This window comes from Rhinolophus ferrumequinum, chromosome 10, assembly GCF_004115265.2.
Source record: "Rhinolophus ferrumequinum isolate MPI-CBG mRhiFer1 chromosome 10, mRhiFer1_v1.p, whole genome shotgun sequence".
Lineage (NCBI taxonomy): Eukaryota > Metazoa > Chordata > Mammalia > Chiroptera > Rhinolophidae > Rhinolophus > Rhinolophus ferrumequinum.
The window spans coordinates 54087606-54115380 of record NC_046293.1 but is presented as its reverse complement, the minus strand read 5'-3'; the positions used below and the strand labels follow the sequence as shown (position 1 = coordinate 54115380).

Sequence of the window (27775 nt, the reverse complement as noted above, 5' to 3'; positions counted from 1 at the left end):
ATCTTTTCTTCAAACGATCAGTGGGTGAAGTCAAGAGACTGCTGAGGCCCAGAACCAGGAACTTGAACTTCCTGTATCTTCATTAGCCAGCTTGTCCCAACTTCCATGCAGAACCCAGGAATCCCAGTCCCCAGTCCCTTCCCCTTCCTAGACTATTCCAAGATTCCACTCCTGCCACGCTGCCACCCTCCCTAAATCCCAAGTGTTCTAGTTACCAGTCACACCTCCTTTCCCTCTGATTGGGGTTGGCCTGATGCTGGCTGCTTGGCATTCTGGGAAGTCTTCCTGCCACCCTCCCTCTTGGGGCAGGTACAGACAGGTCCAGGCTATAGCAGCTGCATCTTCCCCAGATACCTCACAGACTCGCAGACTCCAGCTTTGCACTTGCGTCCCAGTTGCATGTCTCCAGCCAAGTCCTTTTGTTGGTCCTTAGAACACATCCAGTGTCCTGTACTCTTCCTCCCGATGCCCCCAACCCCCAACATTCTCCCCAGCTCATACATTCTGTCCTATCCTCCATCCTCCCCTCCCCTCCCCAAATACCTCCCACCAGCCCTCTTCAATCACATTTCCCCTTAGTAGGGAGTGCACTGGGTTAGGCCCTGTATAGATACTCCTGTCCCCACCCCAATCCTGGTTACCACTACAAGGTTGAGCCTCAGTTCTGAATTTTCTGTTATCTTCTGGCTGCCCTAATGATCTCAGTTGCAAGGTTCCATTTCCACCTCTTTGGGTCCATTGATTGCAATGTCTTCACTCAGCTCTTCCCTACGGACCTAGGCATTCGGACCTCAGCCATAGATCAACCTGGCATCAATTTTCAACCCTACATTTCACCTGAGACCCAGCCCCCAGGCATCCCGCTCCAAAATGAGAGAAACAAACTAGAACCCAAACGTTTTCTGCGTGCACCACCCCCACCCTGGCTCTCACTCAGCCCATCACTTTGGAAAGCACCCAGGTGACCCACCCAACCCAGGCCCCGTTCCTCTCCAGAGTACTTAGGCATCCCCCACCCCACATCAGCCCATTTGACCAGACTTCCCGCCCTCAGACTCAGCCCTTCCCAGGAACCCAAGCATCTCAGTTTCCAGCTTCCTCCATCACCTCGCACCGTTTTCTAGATGTCTTGTTTCCCAGCCCTGGCAGGAAGGACAGCGTAAATCCAGGAGATCCAGGGCCATCAAGTAGAAGAGAAAGCTGGAGGTGACGAGGAGTCGCCAGGACGCCCCCTTACGGAACCAGCCCCGGGTGCCCGGGTCCCCCCTCCTCCCGCCTTCACCTGCTGCGGGCTCCGCCCCCGCTCCGCCTAGGCCGGCCTCTGCTCCACCCCCGACTCCTCCCCCCGTACCCCCAGCCCGACCAGAACGGCCCCCGGGACAGAGCGACGCGGAACCCTGGGCTCCTGGGTCCCCAACATGATCCTCGGTGAGTGGGTTCTACGACTCCAGGCTCCAGGGTCCCTCAGTAGGTAACCACCCCCAACCTCCTGGCACCGCGGTGACTGCTGCCGCCCGTCAGCGACCGGTTTCCCCTCCCCCTTCATCTGGCTCCACATTTGGGGTCCCCTCTTACCCAAGCTGCAGCTCCTCCCGGTAATCTAGGGAGTGGTCAAGGGGCAGGCAGAGCCAAGTGAGACCCCCGCCCCATAATGAGAACATTGCGTATTCATGAGGCTCATGAATATTATATGACAGTCTACGAGAGGCTGGGGGAGGGGTCTGGTCCTGGCCTGGTGGAGTTGAGGGAAAGGTTCTGACCCGTCTCCCCCCCCACCCCCAGCTCCTTCCCCCACCCTTAGCTCTGACTCTCCGACATCCTTCTGGGCCCAGGATAAGAGGGAAAGGAGGAAGTGGGGGGCGGGCCGGGGGAGAAGATGGTGGGTGTAGCTTCGAGGTGTGTGTGGTGGGAGGTGGGAACCTGAATGCTGGAGATAAGGGGGCTGGGGAGAAGAAAGGGTGGGAAACTGTCCATCCCAGAGCCCCTGCGGTTCGGATCCTGTCTCCGCAGCCATCCTGCCCAAACACGCCGGGACCTGCCCCTCTCTCCCTGCTCTGGCTGCCTGGGCCCTTCCCGGCTTCCTTCTTCTTCCTTCTTTCCCCACCCCCATCCCCACCCTCATCCCCACCCCTGCCTTGGGTGGGGGGCACCAGAGGAGGAAGGGGGAAGGGAACTCCCGCAGGGCTCTGACAGCCCTTCAGCCACAGCCACCCATCCTCATGACCTACATCGAATGGGAGCCCCAGGGTGGGGGAGGAGAGGGACAGATGAGCTGTGTGCTGGACTCCTCATCAGCTGGGCTCCAGGCTCCTACCTCCAAATAGTCCGCAGGCCTGTTCTGTCCTCTGACCTCTGAACTCTGCGCTGGCTGGGTTGGTTCCCGGGCCCTGTTTATGTTGGGAGCCCCCCCTCCCAACCAGGCTCAGACACCTGTGGTCGCCCCACCCCCCACTGGGGACACCTGGCTCCATGCTGGTGCCCCAGGGCTTGCCTGGCTCTTTCCTGCTTCAGCCCTCTGCTGTTTGCCTCTTTGGCTCTTTTGCTTTTCTTCTTTCATTTGACCCCTGCCGACTTCCCACTAACTGTCTTTCTCCCTGTCTTCGAGCCTTCCTCCATCTCTTTCTCATCCCCTCCTGTATTTCCTCATTTTCATCACTTTACATCTGACCTTCCCCCCGGCACTCCGTCATATCTACTAAATGAATGAGGGAAGGGAGGCATGACTGACTGGTTGCCTGCCTCCTTCTCAAGGGTATCTCTAGCAGGGAAGAGACTCTCACCCTTCTACAAAGTCTACCCTAGAGTGACCCTCACCAACACACCTTGGACTCAGGTCCCTGGAGCACAGGCTCCACATTCCTCCAACCTGTGCAATCCCTATTTGCTGGCCCCACCCTGGGCGCAGGCCCCATCCTGGCTCCGGGCCCCAGAGGCAGCCATGCTTGTCCAGAATAGGCCAGTGTGAGCCTCATGTCCCCTGCTCAGCAGGCCCTAAAGAGGAGCCCAGGGACCTGCTCCAGCCCGACAAACATCCCACCCACCGCAGGAAGAATGCCTGGATCCACCAACTGGACCCTCACCATATCTCCCCAGAGGACACTGTAATTAACTCCCCCCTGTACCCAGCCCACAGAGGGCGGGAAGCCTGTTGACCCACCTACCTTAGCCCTCTTTGAGGAAAGGAGAGACAGAGGAAACTGCCGGCCTGGGCTTAGACCCCACCCTCAGGGCCCATACTAAGGTTTTCAGGTTATTAAAGCTGAGGTCTATTGAGTCCCATTTGCATAATGGCCCTGCCCAGCAGGTGAGGCTCAACCTGTCTGCTCAAGATCTAGACTGTGGGCCCAGGTTTAAGGGTGGTGGTTCTGGGCTCAGGTTCCCTGGTCCAGGTCTTTCTTACTGTCCTCTCCAACTGGGTCCCTAGCATGGTAAAGGGAGAGAGCCCTTTCCTGTCAGATTGTGAAGATGTCCCAGGAGTTTTTCCTCCCTTCCCTTCCTGGCCACCTCCTCCCTTTGGCCCTGTCCCCACCCACATCTACCCCCAGGGGTTGTTAGGAATGAGGTTTTGAGTAGTTGTTCATAATCACCCCCTGCTTGCTTTCATCTTTGACTTCAAAGCCTTTCCAGCCCTCAGCCTGCCTCTTGCCAAGATGGGGGAAATTGAGGCAAAAGGGGACATTTACATGGAATTTGGTCAAGAAAGCAAGACCCAGGGGTTGATTCAAGGCTCTCTCCTCAACCCCCAATATTGGTCATTTCTTGAGAGGGAGAAGAGGCCAAAAGGCCTGAAGGTAAAAAGAGATGAATTAGAGATGAGATTCAAGTCCCGACTCCAATCCAATTTCTCCCTTGGCCCCAGAGTCTAATTCCCATTTTAACCCGGGTCTGACCGTGCTTTTCACCACCTTGGGCTCTAACACAACTTGTAACCCTAATCCTGATGCTTCTCTCTAATCTGAATTTCATCCTGGCCCATTCTCCAGACCAACACTAACTCACAGCCCTACCCTAACACCTTTCGTGGTTCCTGTTCCTACCCAGACTGGGCCACTCCCTGAGCCAGCTCACAGCAGACTCTCCCATTCTTTATCACAAGGGCTTGAAGCCCCAGACCCAACCTAAGATAGCCAAGAGGCTGGGACTCTGACCAGGCCAGAATTTCTGGGGAAGAGAGGAAGGAAAAGTGGGATGAAAGGAGTCAGCTGTGGCTTGGTGCTGGAGGGGAAACCTGAGCAGGATCAAAGTGCCTAGCGCTCGGTGGGGCACAGAAATGGACAGACGGACATCCATCCAAGGGTCTGAGTTCACCCCTCTAAAGTTCATTGGGAACTGTCTTTAATAAAGGATTTGGCAGTTCCCCACAGAGCTGGGTGGGGCTCTATCTGTCGAAGGTAATTACTCTAATGAGCTACCTACCCTCTGGAGTGGCCTGCCCCAGCCAGGCCCCAGCTCCTCCCTGCCCTGCCCGACAGACGTGTGACGCACTTGCACACATGCACTCCAGTTTGCTCCCCACCCCCTCCTCCAAACCCACCTGAAGCCCTCACCTAGCCAAATGTCAGAAGCTCTGGATTTCCTACCTCATTTCCTGCTTTCCCAGACCTTACTATAGTCCTCCTTTTCCCCCTCTCCTTGTTAGTCTACCCAGAAATGTGTAGTGCTTGAAAGCCCTATCTCTGGAGCCAGACAGACAGGTTCAAATCCTTCACTAGCTGTGTGATCTTAGTCAAGTAACTCTCCCTCTCTGAGTTGATCGCCATCACCTGTAAGATGAAGATTAATTTATTTAGCAAATATTTATTGAGCTCCCTTTGGCATGCCGGCACTGTACATGGATTCGTTCAATCCTCTCAACAACTCCATGAGGCAGGTACTGTTGTTCTCATTTGACAAATGACAAATGAGACTGAGAGTCCGAGAAACTAAGTAGTAGTCACCCAGCTAGTGAGCAGTGGTGCCATCCACATTGAGACGATGTAAAGTGCCTGGCATATCGTAAGCCCTCAAAAAGTGGCAACTATTACTATTCTCAGAAAGGGGTAGGGAGGTAACTGAGGCTCGGGCTACCTGAAACCAAGAGCCCTGCTTTTGCCCACTCGTCCTATAAGCTGCTATCTGCCCCTCTCCCCACCTTAGATCTCAAAGTGGAATGGACCCAGGAATCTAAGGAGACAAGTGAATCTCCAGTTGCCCACCTTGCTTGCTTCCCTTACTTTATCCTCATTTCACCCCTTCCTTCCACTTCCTCTTCCCTCCCTCTGCCCTCCCCCCATCCTTCCAGGGCTCAGTCAGTGGAAAAGATGAGTTGCTGCCAGTCGAAACTAAGTGACTGCTCCCTGTTTTCCTCTAGTCCCAGGAAATGCATGGAACTTGCTCTTCCTTTCCGATCCTTGAACAAGATGGAAGCCTGCGCTCAGATCTCTGCTTCACAGTTAGACTAGAGCCCTTTGGGTTTATGCAGTGGAGAAAGAATTTGCTACAGAGTGTAACAGATCTTGATTTAAATCCCAGCTCTGATACTTACAAGCTGTGTGACATCAGTCAAGTTATTCAACTTCTCTGAACCTCAGTCTCGTCACATGTCAAATAGAAAAAATAGTGTTAGCTACCCCATAGAATCGTCACCACCTCAGAGGTTAAATGTGATAATACTCAGAATTCATTACCTGGCACGTAACAGCTCCTCAATACATTGCCTTTTCTGGAACTTGGTTCTCTCCTCTGAGGTGGGTGTTTGAAAGACGGGGGCCTAGATAATCTAGAGCCCCAGAAAGGGTCAAGGAACTGAGTTCTCTGGCGCTCTGGGGCGGAGCAAGTGCCAGCCTCAAACCAGCTGCTAAAGGTGGCTGCTGGGTGCTGGGGACTCTGGGAGCGCTCAGGTTTCTCTCACCATTCCTGATGCCACCCGGGGCTCATTAAGGCTGCCCTGGTCTTGTGTGCCAGGCAGGAGGGGGGTGGGGCACAGACAGGAGAAGCCATGAGGGGGCAGACCAGGAAGGGATGATGGTCGGATTGCCCCATCCTTCTGTCCGTCCCTCTCTGCTCTCTCCCTGCCTTGCTCTCTGTTCTGTCATTTTGTCTTTCTACCCTAGTCTCCTGTTCTGTGTCCAGCTTTTCGCCAGTGTCTGTTTTTTTCCTCTCATTTCACTCTCTTCCATCTCTCCATTGTTCTCTATCCTTTTCTGTCTGTGTCTATGTCCCCTTTTCAGTCACTTATTCCTGCTTCTGTCCGTCTTTCCCATTCTCTCTCATGCTTCTCCCTCTCTCTCTCTCTCTCTCTCTCTCTCTCTCTCTCTCTCTCTCTCTCCCTCTCTCTCCCTCCCTCCCTCCCTTTCTCCCTCCTCTCCCCCTACCCCATCCCAGCTCTGAAGGAATGGACACAAAGGACACAGGGTATACAGACCCCCAGATGCCCAAGGGCCAAGCCAAGCATCCTGCCTTTCCTTCAACCCTTAGATATCTGGAGTCCAATCTCCCCGTACCCTTGACACCCCCCTCCCCCCACCCCCCCACTCCCCCACCCCACCCCCGGGCCTCAGGCAGGCTGACCACCCAGTCCTAGCAGTGAGTGGAAGAGAGATACCCCTCCAGACCTTTCTGGACCAGCTCCCCGCCCCCAGCTGTGCCTGAGCCCTCCCCACCCCCTCCCTCTAGCCTCTGATTCCCCTAATCCCTGTTCCCCCGCCCTCCCCTCTGCCCCACTTTTGAAGGACTCTGATTGGCTGATTCTACTGACTGGACTGGGGGGGTGCTAGCAAGGGAGGGGGCAGGGGGCAGAACCAAGGGAAGGGGACGCTGTCAGGCCCAGGCCCCTGGGGGGCCAGGGCCAGGCCACTGCCTGGGGGCAGCAGGCACCAGAAACTAAAGGTATGAAAAGGGGCGGTCTCTATGGAGCGAGCAGGAAAGGATCTGGGGGGCCCTCTGCCCCAGTAAGGTCAAAGGAGGACAGGGCCAAGCTTGCAGGCTCCTGGGTTTGCCTTTGTTCCTGGGAACCCCTGTTGCTGGCAGGAGCTTGGAGCAGTGGAGGGCAGCCAGAGTTCCCCGAGTGGTGGACAGGGAGGTCACAGAAGGGAGCTGAGCCAACCGAAGCCCAGAGGGGTCCTGAGAGCCTTTGGGCCACCTTTGGAGCCTGGTGGGGTTCCTCCCGTGACTCTGCGGGGAGGAGAAGAAGGTTGGGAGGGGATAGTGGAGTGGCTGGCCTGGACTTTCATTTCCCCTTTGGGTCAGACCCAGGCATTCCCCTCCTAGAAGCCGGGTCCTGGTTCCTCCTGCTGAGCTGGAGCTGAACACTCCCTGTTACAGAGAGGAGCATGGGGGAGACAGGAAGGTTGGGAGAAGGGACCTTGATAAAGGCCGAAGGCAGTCCACCTCCCAGAGCGAACGCCGCTCACCTGCTACCCACACCCAGAGATATGGACAGTTGATTAAGAATTATGATGGGACAAAATCAGAACTCTTTGGGGAGCCTGAAAGATTCAGTAGCCCTCCTGCAAATTTAGGCCTCAGTATTCCCCTCTGGGCAGTGGGATTAATCACCCACCTGACTCTGTTCTCCCTGGGGTGAAACCTAGCTATTGGGATTCCCTGGGGGGAAAGCAAAACCAAAAGAAGGGAGTGGCCAGGGACTCAGCGTTCCCAAGTCCTGCTGTTGGCCTGCAGAGGTCTGTGCTCTTCCTGGGTCTGTAAAATGCCTAAAGGTCTTACAGGAGGGAGGCTGGAGAAAGGGGAAGTGAAAACCACCCAGAAGGGAAGGACTGGCCTGCGCCCTCCCCCAGACCCACAGGGCGCCTTGCTCCATTGCTCTGGAGCCAACAAGCAGGGGAAGTGTGTGTGCTTGGGGCGGTGGGGAGGGAAGGAGGTGTCACGCTTCTGAGTTGGGGGCCCAGCTGGGGAGTGGGACATATGGGCTTGGGTGGTGCTCCTGAACTTCAATCTTCCTGCCCCACATCATGTTTTCTCTGCCTTTCAGGCAGCCTGAGCCGGGCAGGGCCCCTCCCTCTGCTACGGCAGCCCCCAATCATGCAGCCCCCGCTGGACCTCAAGCAAATCCTGCCTTTCCCACTGGAGCCGGCCCCCACCCTGGGCCTCTTCAGCAACTACAGCACTGTGAGTAGCAGCCTGCGTCTTCCCCACCCTTCTGTGACCCCAGCTCTTTCTCAGGCCCATCCTTGCCCTCTTCTCCTTGTATCTAATTCCTTATCTCATCTTAGAAACCCATCTCCCTTACTTCTAGTCAATTACAAGTATTGTTGGCGATCTGGTGTACTATGGATAACAATAATAATAGTTAATATTTGCTGAGGTCTTGCTATGGGCTAGACACTGCTAGGTGTTTTCTATGAATCATCTCATTTAGTCCACCATCTAAAGAAGTAACCAGACCTAAATTGGTGATAGTGAGTAGAGATGGATAGGATGATAGGATATCCAGAAATATAGTGATAGCAAGAAAGAGGGCATCAGCAGGGGCGTACGCATGCCTGTTTGTAAGTTCCAGCTCTCTGCAGTTCACAGTTGGGTGCGTAGGGTCAGTGGGGTAGGGCTTGGAGGGCTGGTAAAGTTGTCTAGACTTAATACAATATGAAATAGAGAGCCATTATCCATGCTTGAGCAGAAGAGCGACTTGGTAAAAGCAGTGTTCGCTGAAGGTGAGTGGGGCAGCTGGATGAAAGGGAGCAGAGGCTGGAGGAGGGTAGCCAATTAGGAGGCTGTTCCAATCATGTGGGCCTACGGGAAAGCCTGGGTGCCAGACTGGGCCAGTGGTGGTGACAGTGGCAGTGTGAATGGAGAGGAAAGGAAGATGGCTGAGGTGTTTCCAAGGAAATATTGACAGACCATGGAGACCAGCTCCTGTTTGGGGGTTGGGGAGAAGAGAGAGGATGAATCAAGAATGACTTCAGGCTTCAGGCCTCTGTGATTGGGAGGAAGAAGTCACCTTGACAGGGGCAGAGGGCTGCAGGAGGAAGCTGACCTGGGGGGAAGCTGCTGAACTCCCCGTAGGACATGGTGAGTTGGTGCACCACTGGGATATGGAGGCAAGTATGTCTAACAGAAGTTGGAACTTGGGGCCCGGAGACTGGGCTAGAGCTAAAGGCTTGGAGGAAGTCAGCCTTATTCAACTCAAATAACCCACTGTCGAACCATATTCAGCTACAAACATGTACTGAGCGTCAACTATGCACCAGGCACTGCAGTAGATGTTTCTATGCATGATCTCATGTAATCTTCACCACAACCCAAAAAGGTAGACATTATTATTCCTGATTGATAAATGGGAAGACAAGAGCTAAGGCTCAGAAAGTTTTAGTAATTTATCTAAATTGACACAGTATGTGCCTAAGCTATGATTTGAACCCATAGCCTCTGACTCCAAATAGGGTTCTCTTGATACTACAGCTGCTTCCTCCAAATCCCTCCCAAAGAATCCAAACCAACATTTGCATTTCACTTTGAAGTTTACAAAGTGATTTTCATACTTCAATCTTTACAGCAACCCTATGAGGTAGCTGTGATTTTGTCCTTGTTTTACAGGTGAGAAAATTGAGTACTGACTATAAGCAAGGTACTGTTCTAGATCCGATGGAGACATGAGGGTGAATATGATATAGTCCAATCTTGAAGGAGCTTATATTCAAGGGACAAATATAGATACGTATGCAGTGATCTGCAAAGCAAAATAGAGGAAGAGTTAATAAAATTGTGACAGAGACACTAACAATGATTCAAGCGAACAAAAAAATATATATTTTGAGCACCTACTATGTGCCACGCATTGTACCTGGTGTCAAGGACACAAGATTCAGTCCATGCCCTTGGGGAGTTCACGGTTTAGTAGGACATATAACAAGTTCACCATTTCCCTATAGTGTGAGAAGAGAGGTGTCAGAGGCATTTAGCTTGTATGGGAGTCCAAGAGGGGGTCAAGAAAGACTTGCTGGATGTGGTGGTCCCTACAGCAAGAGAGAGAGGAAAGGAAAAAGGGGTTGAACCTGCAACAGATGACATGATTTGGGCTTTGAAGAATTAGTAGCAGCATTCTAAAAGGAGCCTTAGAGAACATTCCAGACTGAAGCAAATAGCATGAACAAGAGGTAGGAAAGAGCACTTGAGAAAGTGCAATTGATTGCGTGTAACTGGAACAGAAGGTGCTGGGACTACCTTGTTCCCATGTAAATAACTGATTTACACTTACCCTTTGGTCTCCCATCATTTCCCCCATTTTATAGATAAGGAAACCATGACCCAGAGAAGTTAACTGATTTGCCCAAGGTCACAAAGCTCCTTTGTCCTCACAGGGATAATTCAGGGTTCCTGACTCCCCTAAGGTTCATGGCTCCACTGCTTCTAGTGAAGAGGACCTAATCTAAAGCCTGGAGAATGCAGCAGCGTGTTGAGCAGCACCAACTTTGGCATCTGTCAGGATATGAACTGACATCCTAAAAGTACTGGTTGTGTGACCTTAGGCGAATTACTTAATCACTCTGAACCTCAATTTTACCCATTGTTAAATAAGAGTAATAGTACCAACTCACAAAGTTGTGAGAATCATATTGCAAAATCATACTGCCTAGCACAAAGTAAAATCTTCAATCAGTGTTAGATGTTATGATTATTATGTTATTGCTATTATTTTAACTTAAGGGTGGATCAGAGTGAGAAAGGTAATATGGCCAAGGCCTCAGCCTTGGGGAATAAGCAGAATTAGTGGGAACCAGGAGGAAGCTGCAGCAAAGGAGATGGAGGGGGAGGGGACAGAACTGGGTTCCTGTAGAGTTGGAGAAGCCAAGCGAGAGAGTGTGGCGGGCTGCATCAATAGTGTCAAATTCTGCAGGGGAATGAGGACTGCAGAAAAGCTGCAGACAGGCCTTTGGCAGTCCTGTGCAGCAGTTAAGAACATGGCTTTGGAGTCAGGCTGCCCAGGTTTAAATTCAAATCCCAGTTCAGCCACTTCCTAGCTTATGACCTTGGGCAAATTATTTAACCTCAATTCTCTCATCTATAAAATGAAGATAATAATAGTACTTCGAATAGTGGTTTGAAGATTAAATTAGATAATCCATGCAAAGAGTTCAGTACAGAGGCTGGCACTTTCTAAGGGCTCAACCAACATTAGGTGGTGGTGGTGGTATTATTTATGGCAGAGTCTCTCCCTGGACTAGCGCCTCCAGATCTCTCTCCTAATTGGGCAGTTCCTACCCCTTACACCCCTCCCTGCATTGTGTGTCCTTCTGCCCTTGGACATCCCTCACTGTCTCCCAAAGACAGCCTCTGTCTATATCCAGGCCCCTGCTTCACTTATCTCTCTGCCCTAGATGGAATGGGAGGGGATGAGATCCAGAGATGAGACAGGGAATCTTAGGACCTGTCTAGAGAGGATGAGAGGGCTACTCTGTCCTCCTGCCTCTCGTGCCCCAGTGCTGCCCCCATTGGACCGCCAGAGGGCAGCAAGTGCACGAAGCATAAATTCTTAGGGAGCCTGGTTCTCCAGCAGGTGGCGGGCGAGAGGAGGATCTGGGGAATGGTTGGGAACGAACGATGTCCCCAGTCTGAGGTCGGTGTTACCCTAGGCTCCAAACGTTCAGAGGAGTCACTGAGAGAGCAGTGCCTGACACCTGCGTACCTGGGCTTGGTTTCCCATCCCTAGTAGAGGAAGTGACATGTCAAAGGGCCTGTGTCCAGAAGAAGCAGGGAAATGATGGTCTGGTGACTAGGAAGAGAGGCTGTCAGTAGAGCACAGAGGGTCAAGGAGGTAGGGATGAAAGAAAGGAGAAATGTCCAATGTAGAGAAACAGGGTCGACCCTGAAATGTAGAGAAACAGGGTCGTCCATAGTATAGGTGGGGACACTAGACCCAGCAAGGGTCCCTAGTGAAGGAGAACTGAAGTCATCTGGTCAATGCCCCATCGCCAGGCCGAGGTGGCCCCTCGCCAGGACTAGGGCTTGCCTGGAATGAGTGCCTGGACATGGACATCCCCTCCTCTCCTCTTTTCCCCCTAGCCCCCTTCATCCCCTCTTAGACTCTCTATCCCCGCCCCCTCCCTCTGCCCGCCCTCGGCCCCGCCTCCAGGGCGGGTCCGGTCCCGGCCGGTGCCGCCTCCCCTTCTCCGGGCTGGCCCGGCCGCACAGCCCCAAGCCACCCGGGCAACAAGAGCCGCGTCCCTGGCCTGCCCGGCCCGGCCAGGCTCGGGTCCCCCGCCCGGGACCGCCACCCCGGGCCATGGAGCCGCGGCCCCCCGGGTCCCGCAGGGTAAGCCACCCGGCCCCTCCTCTCTCCCTGGCTCCCGCCGCTGCCGCAGCGCCCCCCACCCCCACTACATCTCCGCCCGCCCCTGCGGGGCTAGCTACCTCTCCCTTCGTCTAGTCTTCGGGTTACCCGGCCCATCCCCCACAACCGGCACGGCCCCAACCAATCTCTGGATCCCAGCTGGCGCCCCCAGACTGCTGCCACTATACTGGGTACCCCGGTCTCTGCTTCTCAGATCCTTGGAGTCCCCCAAGTCTTCAGGCTTCCAGTCAGATCCTACACCTACCCTCAAATTACCGAGCCGCTCAGATCCCTCTTAACCAGCCCTGACCCCATCCCAGCCTCTCTCCTTCCCAGCGTCCCTCCCCCACCAGCTTCCACCTGCTCTTTGGACACCCCTCGCTCCCTCTCTTTCCTATTTCTATTTATCCTGTCTCTCAGGTCTTCCCATCCCTAAGATTCCACCCCCTTCCCATTTCACCTTTATTTGGGGGGGATGGGGAAATGGGGTGGTCAAACAAGGGGCAGCAGGTGCCATCAGATAAAGGGCAATGGAAGGAAATATAATCATAGCCCCCCTACCCCCCCGTTCCTGATCTGGTTTCCCCCCTGCCCTCCCCCTTGCCCTTCCTAATTCATTTTGCCCCAGCTTCAGGGAGCAATTCCCCTTCGTGTCTGCTGTTGGAGGGCAGGTGGGAGGGGATCGTTTTGTGGACTTTTCCAGGCAGTGTCTAGGCCAAACTCCTAGGGAAGGGGCTCTGGAGTGGAATGGGCTCTGGGAGATGCTGGCCTCCTCCCCTCCCCAGAGAGCCCTCATCTAGGTCACCAGGGCCTCTTGACCTTGGCCTGAAGCAGCACTTCAGTGGCTCACATTCCACCTGCGCAGGGATTGGGCCCAGGAGCCCTCATCTTCGGCCTGGTGTTTCCTCAGTTCCTGGAGCAGAGGGTGGCAAGGACCAACCTGACTGGGTTGCTTCCCTCTTCTCTGCCCACTCCCACCCCCGGTTGGTATTTATGGACTTAAACCTGAGGAGGGGGTTGGTTGTACAAGAGAAAAGGTTCTAACTCTGGAGAAAGGACTCAAGTGGAATAAGGACCATTCTCAGGGGGCGGATGTTAGGATGGTCAGCCCACAGGTCGTCCTCGGGGCACTGGGTCCTCAGCCACTCAGGGGAGCAGATGGGGCGTTGGGGTGGGACACAGACAGAACCAAGGGCCTCTGTCTCCCCCCTTCATCCCACTCTTCTCTCCCTACTGTCTGAATCTACTTAGGTTTCCTGGCCCAGATTGGGTTTCTGTTTGGGCTGAATTCCATTTCCCACCCAGCATGTGAGGAAGCCCAGGGACTGAGGAGAACCCTGGGACAGAGTTGTGGGGGTCTCTGGATAGGAAGGACTGATACCTGGAGACCAGGAGCTGAGAACAGTCATCAGGCTTTTTCTGATTAAAGCCTGTCTCCAACTTGGTCTGTTTTTCTTTCTGCCAAACACATCATACGTTCACACAGAAAAACACACAGCTGAAGATTACACAACCTGACCATTCATTGCGTCGGCAGAACCCCCGACACAGAATTGTTGATACATAAGTGATAGACACACAGCCCATGACACTCCTTCACACTCCACCCATGCACAGATTGATCACAGCCTGCCCAGACACACACACGGACACACCCATTTCTTCCTCTGTTTGGCTTTTCTTTGAATAGTCCTAGACTTCCAGAAGGTGAAAAGTGAGCCCCTGAGAGGGGCTGCTTCCAGGCAAGGACAGGCCAAGACATTGACACTTGTCAGTCAGACCAATTATCTGAACCTGGTCATGGTTCCTGCCTCTGCCACTACCAAATGGGGCAGCCCATTTCACAGGGATGCTAAAGCTTCTTTCCTGACATTACCCCCAACCAGCCAGTGAGACTACTGGGGAGAGCAGAAGGGAACCAGGACGTGTGGGTTTTCCAGACTTGAAACACCCTCCTCCCCCTGGTTCATGTTCCTGTCTCTCACCACTGTCTCATTGGGAACCATGAAGTCCTGGGCACAGGGGGGGACTCAGCAGAAGAGCTAAGGACCCCCAAGTTCCCGACAACTATGTTTTTACTTGATCCTTCTACCTGGAAGATAAGGTTTCAGGTCTAATTTGGTTCCATTTTTATGAGAGGTCCAAGAGGCGCACGCAACCCTGCTCAGCCTCAGCTGCATTCCAGTCTTGCCTCTCCCTGACTGCCTTCGGGGCCAGAAGGGAGGAGGACTGCACAGTGAGGCAGTGCTTAGGCTTCTAGGCCCCTGGCTTCATCCCCTGATAGCAGAAGGCCTCCGACAGAAACTCCCATCCTCTCCCCTCCTTGTGTGAACTCTTGGCAGGAGAATGCAAAGCTATCTGCTGACCCAGGGTGGGGGCAGAGACTGTTCCTAATCCCACCAAGCCCCATAGCCCTGCCCCTGGGAGCTCTGGGTCAGAAGCCCTGTGATCTGGGAGATAGAGTTCAGAAGATCTCTAGGCTGCCTCGGGCCAGCCCAGCTTCTTAGGTTCCCCCACTTATGCCCCATCATTCGCTAGAGCCATCTTCTCTCTCCTGAGTGCTTTTACTTCCTCTAGAAGCTGGTGCCTTACAGAGGTCCAGGGAATGAGTTTGTGACGGTAACCTGGAGCCCAAAGATGGGAAAATGAGAAATGTGTCTCCTGGGACCAGAAGTTTGGCTTAGTGGACAGTCTCGCTCGAGAGGGGAGGATAAAAAAGGCCTTAGCTGAAGGCCCTCGGATATGGGGTGCTTTGAGACTTCCTGTCAGTCGGCCTCGGAAGATCCGCCTGGCTGTAGGAGACAGGTCAAGGTGACAGTTGGATCTTCATGGTATTATAGACCGAGACAGGGTCCAGGTTCAAGTTCCAGCTCTGCTGTGAACTCATGGTGTGACCTTAGGCAAACCACTTCTACTTTCTGTCAAATGGGAGCACTGGGCCAGCCAATCCCTCAGGTCCATTGTAGGGCTGTGAAGATTGGGCTGCGGGGGGATGAGGGATGACAGGCTCCGAGTGAGGGACAGGGAGGAGGCTCTGGGGACTTTCGTTCAACCCAGCTGCTGCCACTGGGGGGATGATGGACATGAGTTTATGCTGGGGCTCCTGGCTCACCCCAGCCTGCCTCCACAGATGGACCCTGTGCAGAAGGCTGTGCTCTCTCACACTTTTGGGGGACCCTTGCTCAAGACCAAGCGGCCCATCATTTCCTGTAATGTCTGTCAGATCCGCTTCAATTCTCAGGTAAGAAGCCCAGCCACTCTCCCACCCCATGAGTGGAGCATGGGCAGCCAGGGTGTCTTGGGAGAGGACAGAGGCTGGGAACTCTGGGTGAGAGGCAGGGATTCAGGGGATATCAGGGGGAGAGCAGGGCATAGGATACCACAGGAGGGGCAGGGGATACTAGAAGGCACTTGAAAAGGATAAGAGATGGCTGTGTATTTCCACATGAGGTAGTCCAGTCCACTAAGGATGATCACTCCCTCCCTTGGGGACTGAGCATCCCTGGCACAGAACTTCTTGGAACATAGGTGACCATAAGTGTCTGGGTGGGAGTGTGGCCTCTGGCCTACTGGTCCTTGGGTGCAGGGCTGAGTTAGCTCATTGGGTCCCCTCCAGAGCCTGTGCCCTCCTTGGCCTCTGCTAAACTCCTCCCCTGGCCCACCCACTTCCCTCTAGCCCCCTGGCTTCCTCCTCTCTCCACCCTCCTCCTTCCAAATCACACACAAGGCCTGGCCCCCACTTCCTCCCATGGGACTTTCCCTTGGGGAGAAGCCACCCAAAACTCAGAACCTAGGTGTCTGGCCTCCCAGATTTCCTCCCTCCAAGGCTCCCTTGGGACTTCTGTTTGGGTCTAGAGGGGGCTTTGTGAGGTGCAGTTTCCAAGAGCGTCCGGAGAAAAACAGCAGAGCCTCATTCTGCTGAGTAGGGGAAAATAAAGAATGTTCTGTTTTTCTACCCAGTCCACACATGTACACACCATGCTGCCAGGCTTTGCACACCACCGCGCCATCCTTGGACTGTCAGTCTTCTTTTTCTGTCTATCCACACCTTTTATTTCTATTCTATTCCTGTCTTGGTGACTTTGTGGTTCTAGGATTGTATGTTCTTAGCAGGGGGTGCACATGGTGGGGGGTGGAGCCAGGAGCAACCCAGCGTTAGGCCTCCCGTTCACCTCAGCCATAGGCATACCATTTCCCAACCCTGGCTCCACTCACTGGTGGAGGGTAGAAGTGGGAAGGGTGGGGCAGGGGGGGCCAATAGCAGGCAGCCCTCCCCTATTTTTTCCCTCCCCTTCCCTCCCCAACCAAGCAGTTCTGTTTTGACAGCTGTCTTTGCTGCTGTCTCTGTCTCCAGAGCTGGGCTTGGGGCCAGGGTCCTCCAGGGTGTCTGCAGAAGTTTCAGGAAAAATGAAACCCAGGGGGGAGTAGTCAGTATAGATCCCAGGCCTCGGAGCTCCTGGGACTCCCAGACTGAGGGTGCAAGCAGCAAAGCCTGGATCCCAGGGCCAGGGGACACAGGAGCAGAGTCTAAGAGATGCTAGCTTGCTGGATTGCTAGGCCCTCCCATTTAGGATTCTGTAGGTGTGGGATCCTTCTCCCTCACCTCAGGATTAGGTGGGAAGCCTGAATCAGCAACCAGGCCCGCCCTGGGTGTGGTAGTGGGGTGGAGCCTGGGCTAGGTAGGGATCCAGGTTCCCAGTGACTCAAACTTGAGAAGCTATTCCGAGCCTCAAGAATAAGCATGGCTCCTCAGTGTGGGGCTTTACATCTCACTGGTGTAGGGAGAGACTCACTGCAGCCTGCTGAGACCGCCCCAGGGCCTAAAGGAGTTCTGTGGGGAAAAGGGTCAGATGAAAAGTGATCTCAGTTTCCATTTCTTCTCCATCCCTAAAGAGCCAGGCTGAGGCGCACTACAAGGGTAATCGCCATGCCCGAAGAGTCAAAGGCATTGAGGCTGCCAAGACCCGAGGCAGGGAGCCTGGCATCCGGGAACCGGGAGACCCAGCTCCCCCGGGCAGCACCCCTCCAAATGGGGATGGTGCAGCCCCCCATCCAGGTGTGTCTGACTCCTCCACATTCTTCAACTGATCTGGTCTCCTCTGTTCTTCCCCACTTCCCAGAATTCTCCTCTGCTTTCATTTTTCTCTTCCTCAGCCCCCACCTCACCCCCACCCCCAGCCAAGGTGAGTCCTGGAGCCAGGCACAGAGATGAAAAATTTCCATCCTGTCACCTCCCCCCTCCTCCCAGCTCCTCTCAACAGAGTCCCTCCTGTCTGTCCTCCCCACCGCCCAGTGACTCAGTGAGGGGCTAGGGTGAGGCCACCTGGCAAACTTCCTCAAGAAAAAGAAAACCATCAAATCCAGGGAGAGGCCCCTTCATCTTGGGAAGAGGGACAGAGGAGAGTCAGGATGCCTGAGGCCTGCCCACTGGGGCTCCCCTCAGGGAAGACTGAGAGTCCAGGAAACCCAGGCTACTCTCTGGGTGATCTGGGGTAGATCTTTTCACCTCTCTGGGCCAGAGTTTTCTTTCCTGGGAAATAGAGGAATGAGACTTTAAAATCTTAGCGGTCTCTTCCAGGTTTACAAAAGGCAACTCTGAAATTCTTTTTCTCTCATGGCTAGTGGCCATTTTCAACCATACTCCCAGCCCAGAAACTAGAAAGAAGGAATATCAAGACAGTAAGATATGAGCCACCCCCACTATGGAATTACCACATCCTATGTCAGTCATGGCCAACTCCGAAGGGACCCAACACCCATTTCCTCTTTATCCTTGTCTGTCCTTCCTGCGCCACCCTAAGCAGAATGCGAACCAAACATCTGCACCCCCAGCTTGGGAACCAGGCCCTACTCTCACATCACACCACACACACACACACACACACCCACACACACACACACACACACACCCTGCATCCCTCCAGGATGCACAGATCGGGTGGGCAGGTGAGCTGGGTTCTAACTGCTCTGGCTGCGTCTTAGCCTCACCATCTTGGGTTCATTTGATAATCTCTCTTGTCAAATGGGGATGATGGTGATGATGATGGTGGTGGTAGGTAGATAACATTTCTTGAATAGCACCATTCTAGATGTTTTATGCATATTAACCTCATTTAGTTCCTAGATGTCTCTAAGGAGATAATGATACCTGTCCTGCTTTTGTAAGCTATGAAGTCCTGTCCAGACTGAGATGTGAGTATGCTGTCTGGATTGGAACGGACATAAAGGATGTCAGAAATGAATAAATAAAATAAAGGGAAAGATCACACTATAGACAAGCAGGGGTCAGGAGGGCCCCTTCCACCAGCTCCCTGCCCCCATCACCAGCCTCCTCATGACCCGGATACTGGATCGGCTGCTGGAGCAAGAATGGGAGTACTAGAGTTTCCCCTGTACAGAGGCCAGAACCCAGCGCTGAGGCCTAGGGCCTGTGTATCTTTAATCGAGCCATGAATTATAGAGCAGCCCGCATCCCTGTCTCTTCCCTCTCCGGTTCTGCTGTTTCTGTTTCCCTTTTGCCATGTCTGTGTCTGTCTATTCCGACCTCTCTTCACTCGCCCTGCCTCTGTCGCTTCCTAGAATTCTTTGGCATGTCTCCCTGAGGACTGGGCAGGACTCTGGGAAGGGGCTGGCTGGGCAGGAAGCCCAGGCCAGCTGGCAGGCCATTGAGGGGTGAATCCTTGTTCCATGCCTCTCCCCCAGCTAGGTTGGCTGCCAGCTTCACCCTGAAGGGGAGGCCAGTGGGGCTGGACCACTCAGCCATTCCCAGCTTATACAGAATGAGCCAGGCATTGCACTCTCACACCCAGCCTGCAGCAGCTGGACCACATCTGGCTCTGGCCCAGGGCATGAGAGCATGCATGTTGTCACAGGGTGGGGACTCCTGGGCTCTTGCCCTCCAGGAAGTGGGGGTGGGTCTCCTCCACATAAAGAATCTTCTCCAAAAGTCATCTGGGGTGACCCCTATGTTTCTCCCCCAACAACAGTTTCCATGGAGAATGGACTGGGTCCAGCCCCAGGATCCCCAGAGAAACAGCCTGGCTCCCCATCCTCTCCCAGCATTCTGGAGACTGGTCAGGGTGCCACCAAGGGTGAAGGGGGGACTCCAGCCCCAGCTTCCCTGCCTGGGGGTAGCAAGGAAGAGGAGGAAAAGGCCAAGCGGCTGCTCTACTGTGCTCTGTGCAAGGTGGCAGTGAACTCCCTGTCCCAGCTTGAGGCGCATAACAAAGGTATGGACTCCCCTCCTGGCCCCCGTCCTCCCCTGTGCTTAGCCCACTCCTGTCCCTACCTCCTAACTCCCCTGCTTCTCCTATCCCTGTGCCCTCTCAGAGCTACCAGCCTATCTCCCTCCCGAATCATTTCCCTCATTCCTTAGCCCTTACTTCCTCGGCCCCCTCCCCATCTTACTTCTTTGACCTATGACTGTCCCCTGACCCACCCTGTGTTTGGCTGGGAGGGTCCCAAGCGGCCTGTGGGAAAACCCCACACTTGATGCCCTCCCAAATTGTAACTGGGAATGTGGGTATTTGAAGCCTAGTAGGCTTGGGGAATTTTTCCTCCACTCCTTACCTCCTGACCTCTGTGGGTTCCAGGTACTAAGCACAAGACAATTCTGGAGGCCCGAAGTGGCCTGGGCCCCATCAAAGCTTACCCTAGGCTGGGGCCTCCCACTCCGGGGGAACCAGAGGCCCCTGCCCAGGACCGAACCTTCCACTGTGAGATCTGCAACGTCAAAGTCAACTCGGAGGTCCAACTGAAACAGGTGGGTCAAAGCCCTTCCCAGGAATTCTGGGGAGTTCCACCTGCTAAGTGGGGAGGGAGAACAGTGAGTTTGGATGAGGGCTTTTTTTCAGGGTCAGCCCTTGGTGCCACAGAAGGGGCGGGACCAATTGCTTGGGGTCTGATTACCGGCCACATAGCCCTACCTCCTCCTGGCAATTGCTCTTTTCCTGGTGGCTCACAGCCTCCTACCTATTGGCTTCCGCAGCACATTTCCAGCCGGCGGCACCGAGATGGAGTGGCTGGGAAGCCCAACCCACTACTGAGCCGTCACAAGAAGCCTAGGGGCGCTGCGGAGCTGGCGGTGAGGCCTGGGAGCTGGAGAATTCGGTGATGGGGTGACCGGAGCGGGGATGAGAAGGGGACGTGGGCCGGCCCGGCAAGAGGTGAGGTTTGCAAGGCCAAAGAATGACTTCTCCTTCTTTCTTCTCGCGCCTCTCCCTGCTGTAGGGCACGCTGACTTTCTCCAAGGAGCTGCCCAAGTCCCTGGCCGGCGGCCTGCTCCCTAGCCCCCTAGCGGTGGCTGCGGTGATGGCAGCGGCAGCAGGCTCACCGCTGTCCCTGCGCCCGGCTCCAGCCGCACCTCTTCTCCAGGGGCCGCCGATCACCCACCCCCTGCTCCATCCGGCCCCCGGGCCCATCCGAACGGCGCACGGACCCATCCTTTTTTCCCCCTACTGACCTGAACCCTGAACCCCCTCCATTCAACGCCCCCACCTCCAGCCGGGACCCAGGCCTCCGGGCTCCCAGCCCGCCCCTCCTCCCGGCACTCCCTGAATGATCTCTCTCCTTCCCCCCCACCCCGAGGTACGGGGTTCCAGGAAAGGGGAGGGGTAGTGGGGGAGGGGGGCTTCAGAAGGGGGGGAATACCCCAGATCTCAGGGAACCCCGCCCCCTGCCCTTCTCTCTCCCCTAGAAAAGGGGGGGCCGTCTCACCCCGAGCCCCCTTGGAGACACCCCCCCAAAAGCCATGTCCATCTAGCCCTTCCCCCCCAAACCTAGCACAAAACGGGGTTCACAAGCCATGGTCGGGGTCCGGGGGGACAGAAATGGATTTTCTTGGCAATAAGCGGACTCTGGGACTCCGGCCCCCTACCCCCAAACTGAAGCGCTTCCGTGAACACCCCCATCCTCCACAGGGGGAGGGGAGCAGGCGGGATCCTTGGTCCCTCATAAGCACTTTGGTTTTACCGCCTGCAACCTCACTGTGCCCGCCCCGCTCCATGCCCCCGCCCCTGGTCTAGCCGGGCCCTTCGCAGGGGCAGCACTTGGGGGCATCTCTGGCACTTTGGTGGGACCAAGTAGATGCCCCTACAGACCTTTCCCTCGCCTTCATCCTCCCCAGTCCGGATTCCATTCTTTTCACCAGCACCCATCGCCCAAGGGGTACCGAGGGGGGCAAGGGGTGTCCAGTCCAAGCCCACCCCCTCCTCGCCTTCCGCAAAACTGTGAGCAAAAAGCAATAGAAGCCTCGCCCCCGCCCCTCCCCTTTCCGCAGGATTCGCAGAGTCTGTAGCCTCCCCTATCCTATCCCAGCTCCTAGACCTCATGGCTGTCCCCTCCTATCAGACACCACTGTACAACCCGGGCGGGGGCGTGACCTCCCCCTCCCCCGTGGTTTCCGTATCGTCAGTCCTTCCAGCCACCAACCCGGGATGGGGACCGGCCCCCACTGGCCTTCCCCTCCCCATCAACTCTTTCTGCTTGACGATGTAGCAACCCTGGCCCCCACCCACGTCTTACCCTTTTCCCGCTCCCTGACAATAAAGTCTGAATTCATTGCCCTCCGTCTCCCAGACTCAGACTCTCATTTTTTATACGCCTTTTTTGGGAGCAATTCCATCAGGATATGTATCTGTATGGTGAGGGGGCCCGGCACACAGGAAAGGGGGCCAGAAGAAGGAGGGGGTTAGGAAGGGGCAAGATCCGAAGCTTGAGCAAAGCGAGCAGAGGCTCCTCATCCCACTCACCCACACTCGTCCAGCGCCAGTGTAAACTTGGCCTTGGTGAATCATTCTGAGTCCAGGTCTCGGATTGCAGCCACGGATGTTGAGAATTCCCCGCAACTCCACCAGGCGGCGCCAAGGACATGAAAAAGGAGACGCTAAGACTCCTGCGGTGTGTCTCTGATTCTAGGGAGACAGGTCTAGACCCAGTCTCAGACAAAAGAAAGAATCAAGGCTTTAGTGCTTCTGGTGGGAAACCCACGCCAGCGACACGCAAGTCATGGGAAGAAGTGGGGACAGGGGCTGGGAATCTGAGCTCTAGGCTCTGCTCCACCCCATATAGTGTCCTTGCGTTAGTCCTTCCCCTCTCCACCTGTTTCCCCACCTGCAAAATAAGCAGGTTTGGGTCTCTTAAAAGTTCATTGAGATTTCATGTATCCAAGACCAAAAAACTGGGACCATGCTACTTACAGACATGCTAGAACACTTTCTCATCTGGTCCCCTTAATGGTCTGTGGGACAGGAGAGCACACTCCTCTCTCAAATAAGAGCGGGGGGGGGGGGGAGAGGGGGGGCCCAAGGGGAGGGAGGTCTCCTCTTTATCTCCAGAATTCAGTTCATCCATACACTCCCAAGAGAGCCAGTGACTCTGACCCCTCCCTCTAGCCCTGCTGGGTGGCAAGAAAGTCAAACAAAAAAGGCCAGCCCAGAATCCAGAATCTCTATGGGGTCCTCCTGAGGTGCATCTTTGTTCACTTTCCCCTTTCTACCCACTTCCCAGTTTTACAGAAGAAAGGAGGAGGGAAGATGATGGCTGTTAAAGAGGAAGGAGAGGGGAATAGGGGCCTCCTATGACAACTTCATAGTGTGTCACCTATGAAGTTGGTGGTAGGAGTTCACTGTGGGTTGAGAAATGGAACCCAACAAGGAGTTTTGAGTTTTCCCACCCCTCTACCCCATCCATCTAGCTGAAAATAAAAAGCAGAGACTGGAAATCCAGAAATCTGAGGGGCAAGACTGGCCCTATAGAATAGGTGGGGAAAAAGCAGGGGCTGGCCCACATGTAGGGAGAGAGACAGGGGCTCGAAAGAATTAAGATGAGAGGGGCTAGGATACTAGTATGTCCCACAAGTACCTCAAATCTAGTCTAAAACTGAATTCATGATTTACCTCTTCCCTCAACTTGCTGTGCTCCCCACATTCCCTATCTTAATACCACCATCCACCTGGAAAACTGGGATTCATCCTAGTCTTCCCTCTTTCTAATCCCTCATCCAATGAGTCGTTAAATAAATCCTGTTTGACCTCTTAACAACCTGTTATAGATCCTTATCACTGTTCTTTATCCCCACAATCAGTGCCCTAACCAGGACTGGCTATATAATTTGTGAAGCCCAGTGCAAAATGAAAAAGCAGGGCCCCTTGTTCAAAAAGGATCTCAAGACAGTGACTACAGAGCATTAAACCAAGCTTCTGTGCGAGTACACAGGTGGCATGTCCATGAAACTGGCCCTGGCCCTAACTCTGGCCCTGCCTGACTCTTATCTGAACTGGTGCCTCTTTACTGCTCTCTCGCTCTCTCTCTTTTTTTTTTTTTTTAAAGGAGGCCGCAAGTGGCCCACGTGGGGATCGATCTGGGAACCTTGGTATTTTTAGCACCATGTTCTAACCAACTGAGCCAAACGGCCACCCGTGTTCTCTCAGTGCCAATCTCCCCATCACCTTCCCAGCTCCTCAGCATGATACACAAGACCTTCCTTGTTCTCAGCCTTGCTCACCTCTCTAGGATCTTTGTTGCTCCCTACCTCACGCTCTTTGTTCACCTCTACCTAAACTTCTGTGACTCTATGCATCCTGTTCCCTTTGTCTAGAATGTCCTACTTATCTCTCCCAAAACCCCTGCTCATCATTCAAAATCCAGCACCGGTATCTCTCTGTGGACCCTTTCCTGACCTCCTCCTTAACAGCTAGCTCCTTTTCTCTAAGCCCCATACACTTTAAAGCAAGAGTTACCACTTTTTCTTAAAGGGCCAGATAGTAAATATTTAAGGTTGTGCTGGCCAAGAGGCAAAATTGAGGATATAGTGTAGGTATTTATATAACTATTCAAAAATGTAACCATTTTAAAACGGAAAAAACATTGCCGGCTCATGGCCCACACAAAAACAGATGGCAGGCTAGATTTGGCCCATAGGCCAAAGTTGGCCCACCCTTGCTTTAGAGAACCAATTAAGCATTTATGTATTTACGAGTCTGTCTCCTCTACTAGACTAGTCACAAGCTCATGTACGTTTTGTATCCCCAGTGTCTAGGTCAGGTCCAGTGAATAGTAGGCATTAAATACACATTTGTTGAGTGAATGGATGAGCCCTGTGGGGAATGAAGCCAGAATCCTGGCTGCTCCGTTTCCCTGCTTTCTTCATCTTGACTCCTTTTCTCAGATGTGCTAGGATATAACATGGGACCCTCTAACTTGAACCATCTCCAAGTTCTGGAGAGAGGAAAGACAGCGCTCCCCCAAAACAAAGCCAAGGCTTCTGGAGTGCCTAGAGTTGTTCCTGGAACTTGGTCTTGTCCTTTGGCCCCTTGAGAAGTGGCCCAGATAGTCTGTCTCCATGTCTCAACAATTCTTGGCAATGATCTTATAGGTAGGTGTTCTGCCATGCAAAGAGAGGAAGGAAACAGAGCTTGGGTCTCAGGAAGGAATGAGACAGCTTTGGGGTAAGTAGCGGGAGAATTTCAACAGAGAAGCCCAGTTTTCACCAGCCAAAGCAGAATGCGTAGGACCAGAGGCGGGAAGGATGTGGCTAAGATTGAGTAACTGGGGAGTTTCTTATTCTTTCAGGTTAGTGTAATAGGAGATATGAAAGCAGGGTATGTCCTGTTTGAAGCCTCACTGCCTACCAGAAAGGACTGCCCTTTGAGTGAATTCGATTTCTTCTTCCACTGGAGAGAGAATTGAAGGCTGGGAGATTCAAGTGAGTAATTCTGTGGTGGATGTACTTTTGCTTTCTCTGTCTCCTCATCTCCCAAGGTTGTAAAAAGAGGGGAAAAAAAAAACAACTGAGGCCTGTATGCATGTATAGTGAAGAGGGGCAGAAGGGACGATATAGCAGTATCCTAAATATAGAGAGGGGACTCCTGGGTGGTCTTAGAGGACAGGAAAGGAATTAGAAATGTTGGAGGGTGCTGGGATTACTGAGAGTATATGGATGGATACTGAATGAGGCTTGGAACTTGGAGTGGACAGAGACTAAGAGATACTTAGATAAGAATTTGGGGAAATCTTTGAGAATGGGAAAGAACTAAGGGAGCCTAAGAAGAGGGTTAGGGATCTTGGGATGAAGGGGACTGGGAGTGGCTCAGGAGGCTGGTGAGCTCCCAGACCATTTCAGTTGTCCAGGAGCCCAGAGTTGTTCAAGAGAGCTAAGTTCAGAGTCAGGTTCTGACTCCCTCTTCTCCTTCTACCCGTCACCTTCAGCCTCCATCATGTGGAACACCTCTGATGCCAACTTTTCCTGCTACCATGAGTCTGTGCTGACCTATCGTTACATTGCAGTTACTTGGGGGATTGTGGTGGCTGTGACAGGCACCGTGGGCAATGTGCTCACCCTGCTGGCCTTGGCCATCCAGCCCAAGCTCCGTACCCGCTTCAACCTGCTCATCGCCAACCTCACAGTGGCCGACCTGCTTTACTGCACCATTCTTCAGCCCTTCTCTGTGGACACCTACCTCCACCTGCACTGGAGAACCGGCGCCACTTTCTGCAGGGTTTTTGGGCTCCTCCTCTTTGCATCCAATGCTGTCTCCATCCTCACCCTCTGCCTCATCGCCCTGGGACGCTACCTCCTCATTGCCTACCCTAAGCTCTTTCCCCAAGTGTTCAGTGCCAAGGGGGTAGTGCTGGCACTGGTGGGCACTTGGGTGGTAGCTTTGGCCAGCTTTGCCCCCCTCTGGCCTGTCTATATCTTGGTGCCCGTAGTATGTACCTGCAGCTTTGACCGAATCCGAGGCCGGCCCTACACCACCATCCTCATGGGCATCTTCTTTGTGCTGGGGCTCAGCAGTGTTGGCATCTTCTATTGCCTCATCCACCGCCAGGTGAAGCGAGCAGCACAGGCGATGGATCAGTACAAGCTGCACCATGCAAGTGTCCCCTCCAACCACGTGGCTGGGACAGATGAGGCCATGCCTGGTTGTTTAAGGGAGCTGGACAGCGGGATGGCATCAGGAGGGCCCAGTGAGGGGATTTCGTCTGAACCAGTCAGTGCTGCCACCACCCAGACCCTGGAAGGAGACTCATCAGAAGTGGGGGACAGCAAGGTACCTAAGCAGACGGCAGAGAAAAGCCCTCCAGAAGCACCTGCCAAGGCCAGGCCAACTAAAGGAGCCCCAAAAGCTCAGAATTCTCCCTCAGATTTTGGGAAGGTGACTCGGATGTGCTTTGCTGTGTTCCTCTGCTTTGCCCTAAGCTACATCCCTTTCTTGCTGCTCAACATCCTGGATGCCAAGCTCCAGGCTCCACGGGTCGTCCACATGCTTGCTGCCAACTTCACCTGGCTCAATGGTTGCATCAACCCTGTGCTCTATGCAGCCATGAACCGCCAGTTCCGCCAAGCTTATGGCTCCATCCTAAAACGAGGGCCCCAGAGTTTCCGCAGGCTCCAGAGTTTCCGAAGATTCCGTTAGAACTGTCTCCCCACTCATCAGAGTCTGGGACTGTTTCTTCCAGAACTAGAGTGGCCAGCTGGTATGACAGTAGATGAAAGTAAGACCTGTGGGCATTTTCACAGACAACTTCTCCCCAACCCTGAAACGAGGCCTTTTCATCCCTTGCTTAATGTTTCAGCCCTAGGCTGCCCAAGGTGCACTGTTAGTTATTAATAAATGAATTCCATCCTTTTAATGCTCAGGTATGGTCTTTGGGGGAAGAAGGAAATAGGCCAGTGTTGGTTTGCTGCTGAAACTTAATAGCGGAGGATTTGGGGGGAAACAGGTCAGAACAGGGGCAAGAAAAAGTGGGTGTGGGACATAGTCTTCATCTATAAAACATGTGACTTTAAGAGGATTAGCCTGTCTTTTTGTTTAACTTCCCAGAAGTGGTCCTCAACCCCTAACTACTGCTGCCAGGATCACCCCATCCCTACAAACAGGTGTTTTTCCGCTCAAAAATTTTTCTTAGACCAGCTTTGATAGCCACTTTGGTGAAGCTAGCCCCCTGGCCCCTACCTTATCCAAAGAGAATGGTCGTGGGAGAGGACTCTTGCTCTGTGGAAATGGAACTGAGCTTAGCTGAGGTAAGGGCAGGCAGGCATTGTAGCTGCCCTAGCACGGTCATGCTGGTTGGAACTAATTCATGTGACCCGTCACTTCTCCCAGACTTGCTCTTGTCGTCCTGGGTTATGAAAGCACAACCGAGACTCTAGTGAAGAGGGCTCAGGGCCGGGCTGAGGGGAGATCACACTATTCCCTTCCTCTAGTCTGGCAACATCCTGTCACCCTGTGCACGCGCAAGCCTGAACTTAAAGCACCTGTGGCCACCAGGTGACGCTGGTTCTCTGTGTTTCCTTTCTGGCTTCCCTGTTGAAGACAGAAGGTGTCAGAGGAACTGGGAGCAGACGCCCTCCCCTCCTGTCCAGCAGGGGTGGAGACCCAGGGATCTGTACCGTTCCCTTTACATCAAGCTTAGGAAGAAAAGTGAAGCATTAGGCCTTTATTATTCAGAAGGTATTTATTGTCTACTTGGTTAGGGTAGTGGAGCAGGGTGGACACTGTGCTGGCACTG

The 27775-nt window shown here is 53.8% G+C and overlaps 2 protein-coding genes across 3 annotated transcripts; both read left to right on the top strand.

Annotated features, from left to right (window-relative positions):
• The first annotated feature begins 1316 nt into the window (after positions 1 to 1316).
• Positions 1317 to 21835, top strand: ZNF385A (zinc finger protein 385A). Of its 2 annotated transcripts, none has more exons than XM_033116802.1 (8): positions 1317 to 1428; positions 7970 to 8106; positions 15396 to 15506; positions 17159 to 17321; positions 19252 to 19494; positions 19858 to 20027; positions 20253 to 20348; positions 20495 to 21835. In XM_033116802.1, exons 1-8 carry the CDS (start codon positions 1419 to 1421, stop codon positions 20723 to 20725), a joined length of 1161 nt encoding a protein of 386 aa, XP_032972693.1. In that variant the 5' UTR covers positions 1317 to 1418; the 3' UTR covers positions 20726 to 21835. The 2 variants fall into 2 exon arrangements, with proteins under 2 accessions (XP_032972693.1, XP_032972694.1); XM_033116803.1 differs by lacking the exon at positions 1317 to 1428 and adding an exon at positions 6791 to 6867.
• A 2971-nt stretch (positions 21836 to 24806) lies between these two features.
• On the top strand, positions 24807 to 26896 carry GPR84 (G protein-coupled receptor 84). The gene is made up of 2 exons (XM_033116177.1): positions 24807 to 24968; positions 25472 to 26896. The coding sequence occupies exon 2, from the start codon at positions 25480 to 25482 to the stop codon at positions 26677 to 26679; it is 1200 nt and encodes a 399-aa protein (XP_032972068.1). The 5' UTR covers positions 24807 to 24968; positions 25472 to 25479; the 3' UTR covers positions 26680 to 26896.
• The last annotated feature ends 879 nt before the right edge of the window (positions 26897 to 27775 follow it).

What these genes read in the sequence shown, in the direction of transcription:
- ZNF385A (XM_033116802.1), top strand. An exon ending in AGATCCGCTTCAATTCTCAG is followed by an intron (nt 15,507 to 17,158) that starts GTAAGAAGCCCA and finishes CCATCCCTAAAG; the next exon opens with AGCCAGGCTGAGGCGCACTA. An exon ending in TGGTGCAGCCCCCCATCCAG is followed by an intron (nt 17,322 to 19,251) that starts GTGTGTCTGACT and finishes CCCCAACAACAG; the next exon opens with TTTCCATGGAGAATGGACTG.
- GPR84 (XM_033116177.1), top strand. Translation starts at nt 25,480, where the DNA reads ATGTGGAACACCTCTGATGCCAACTTTTCCTGCTACCATGAGTCTGTG.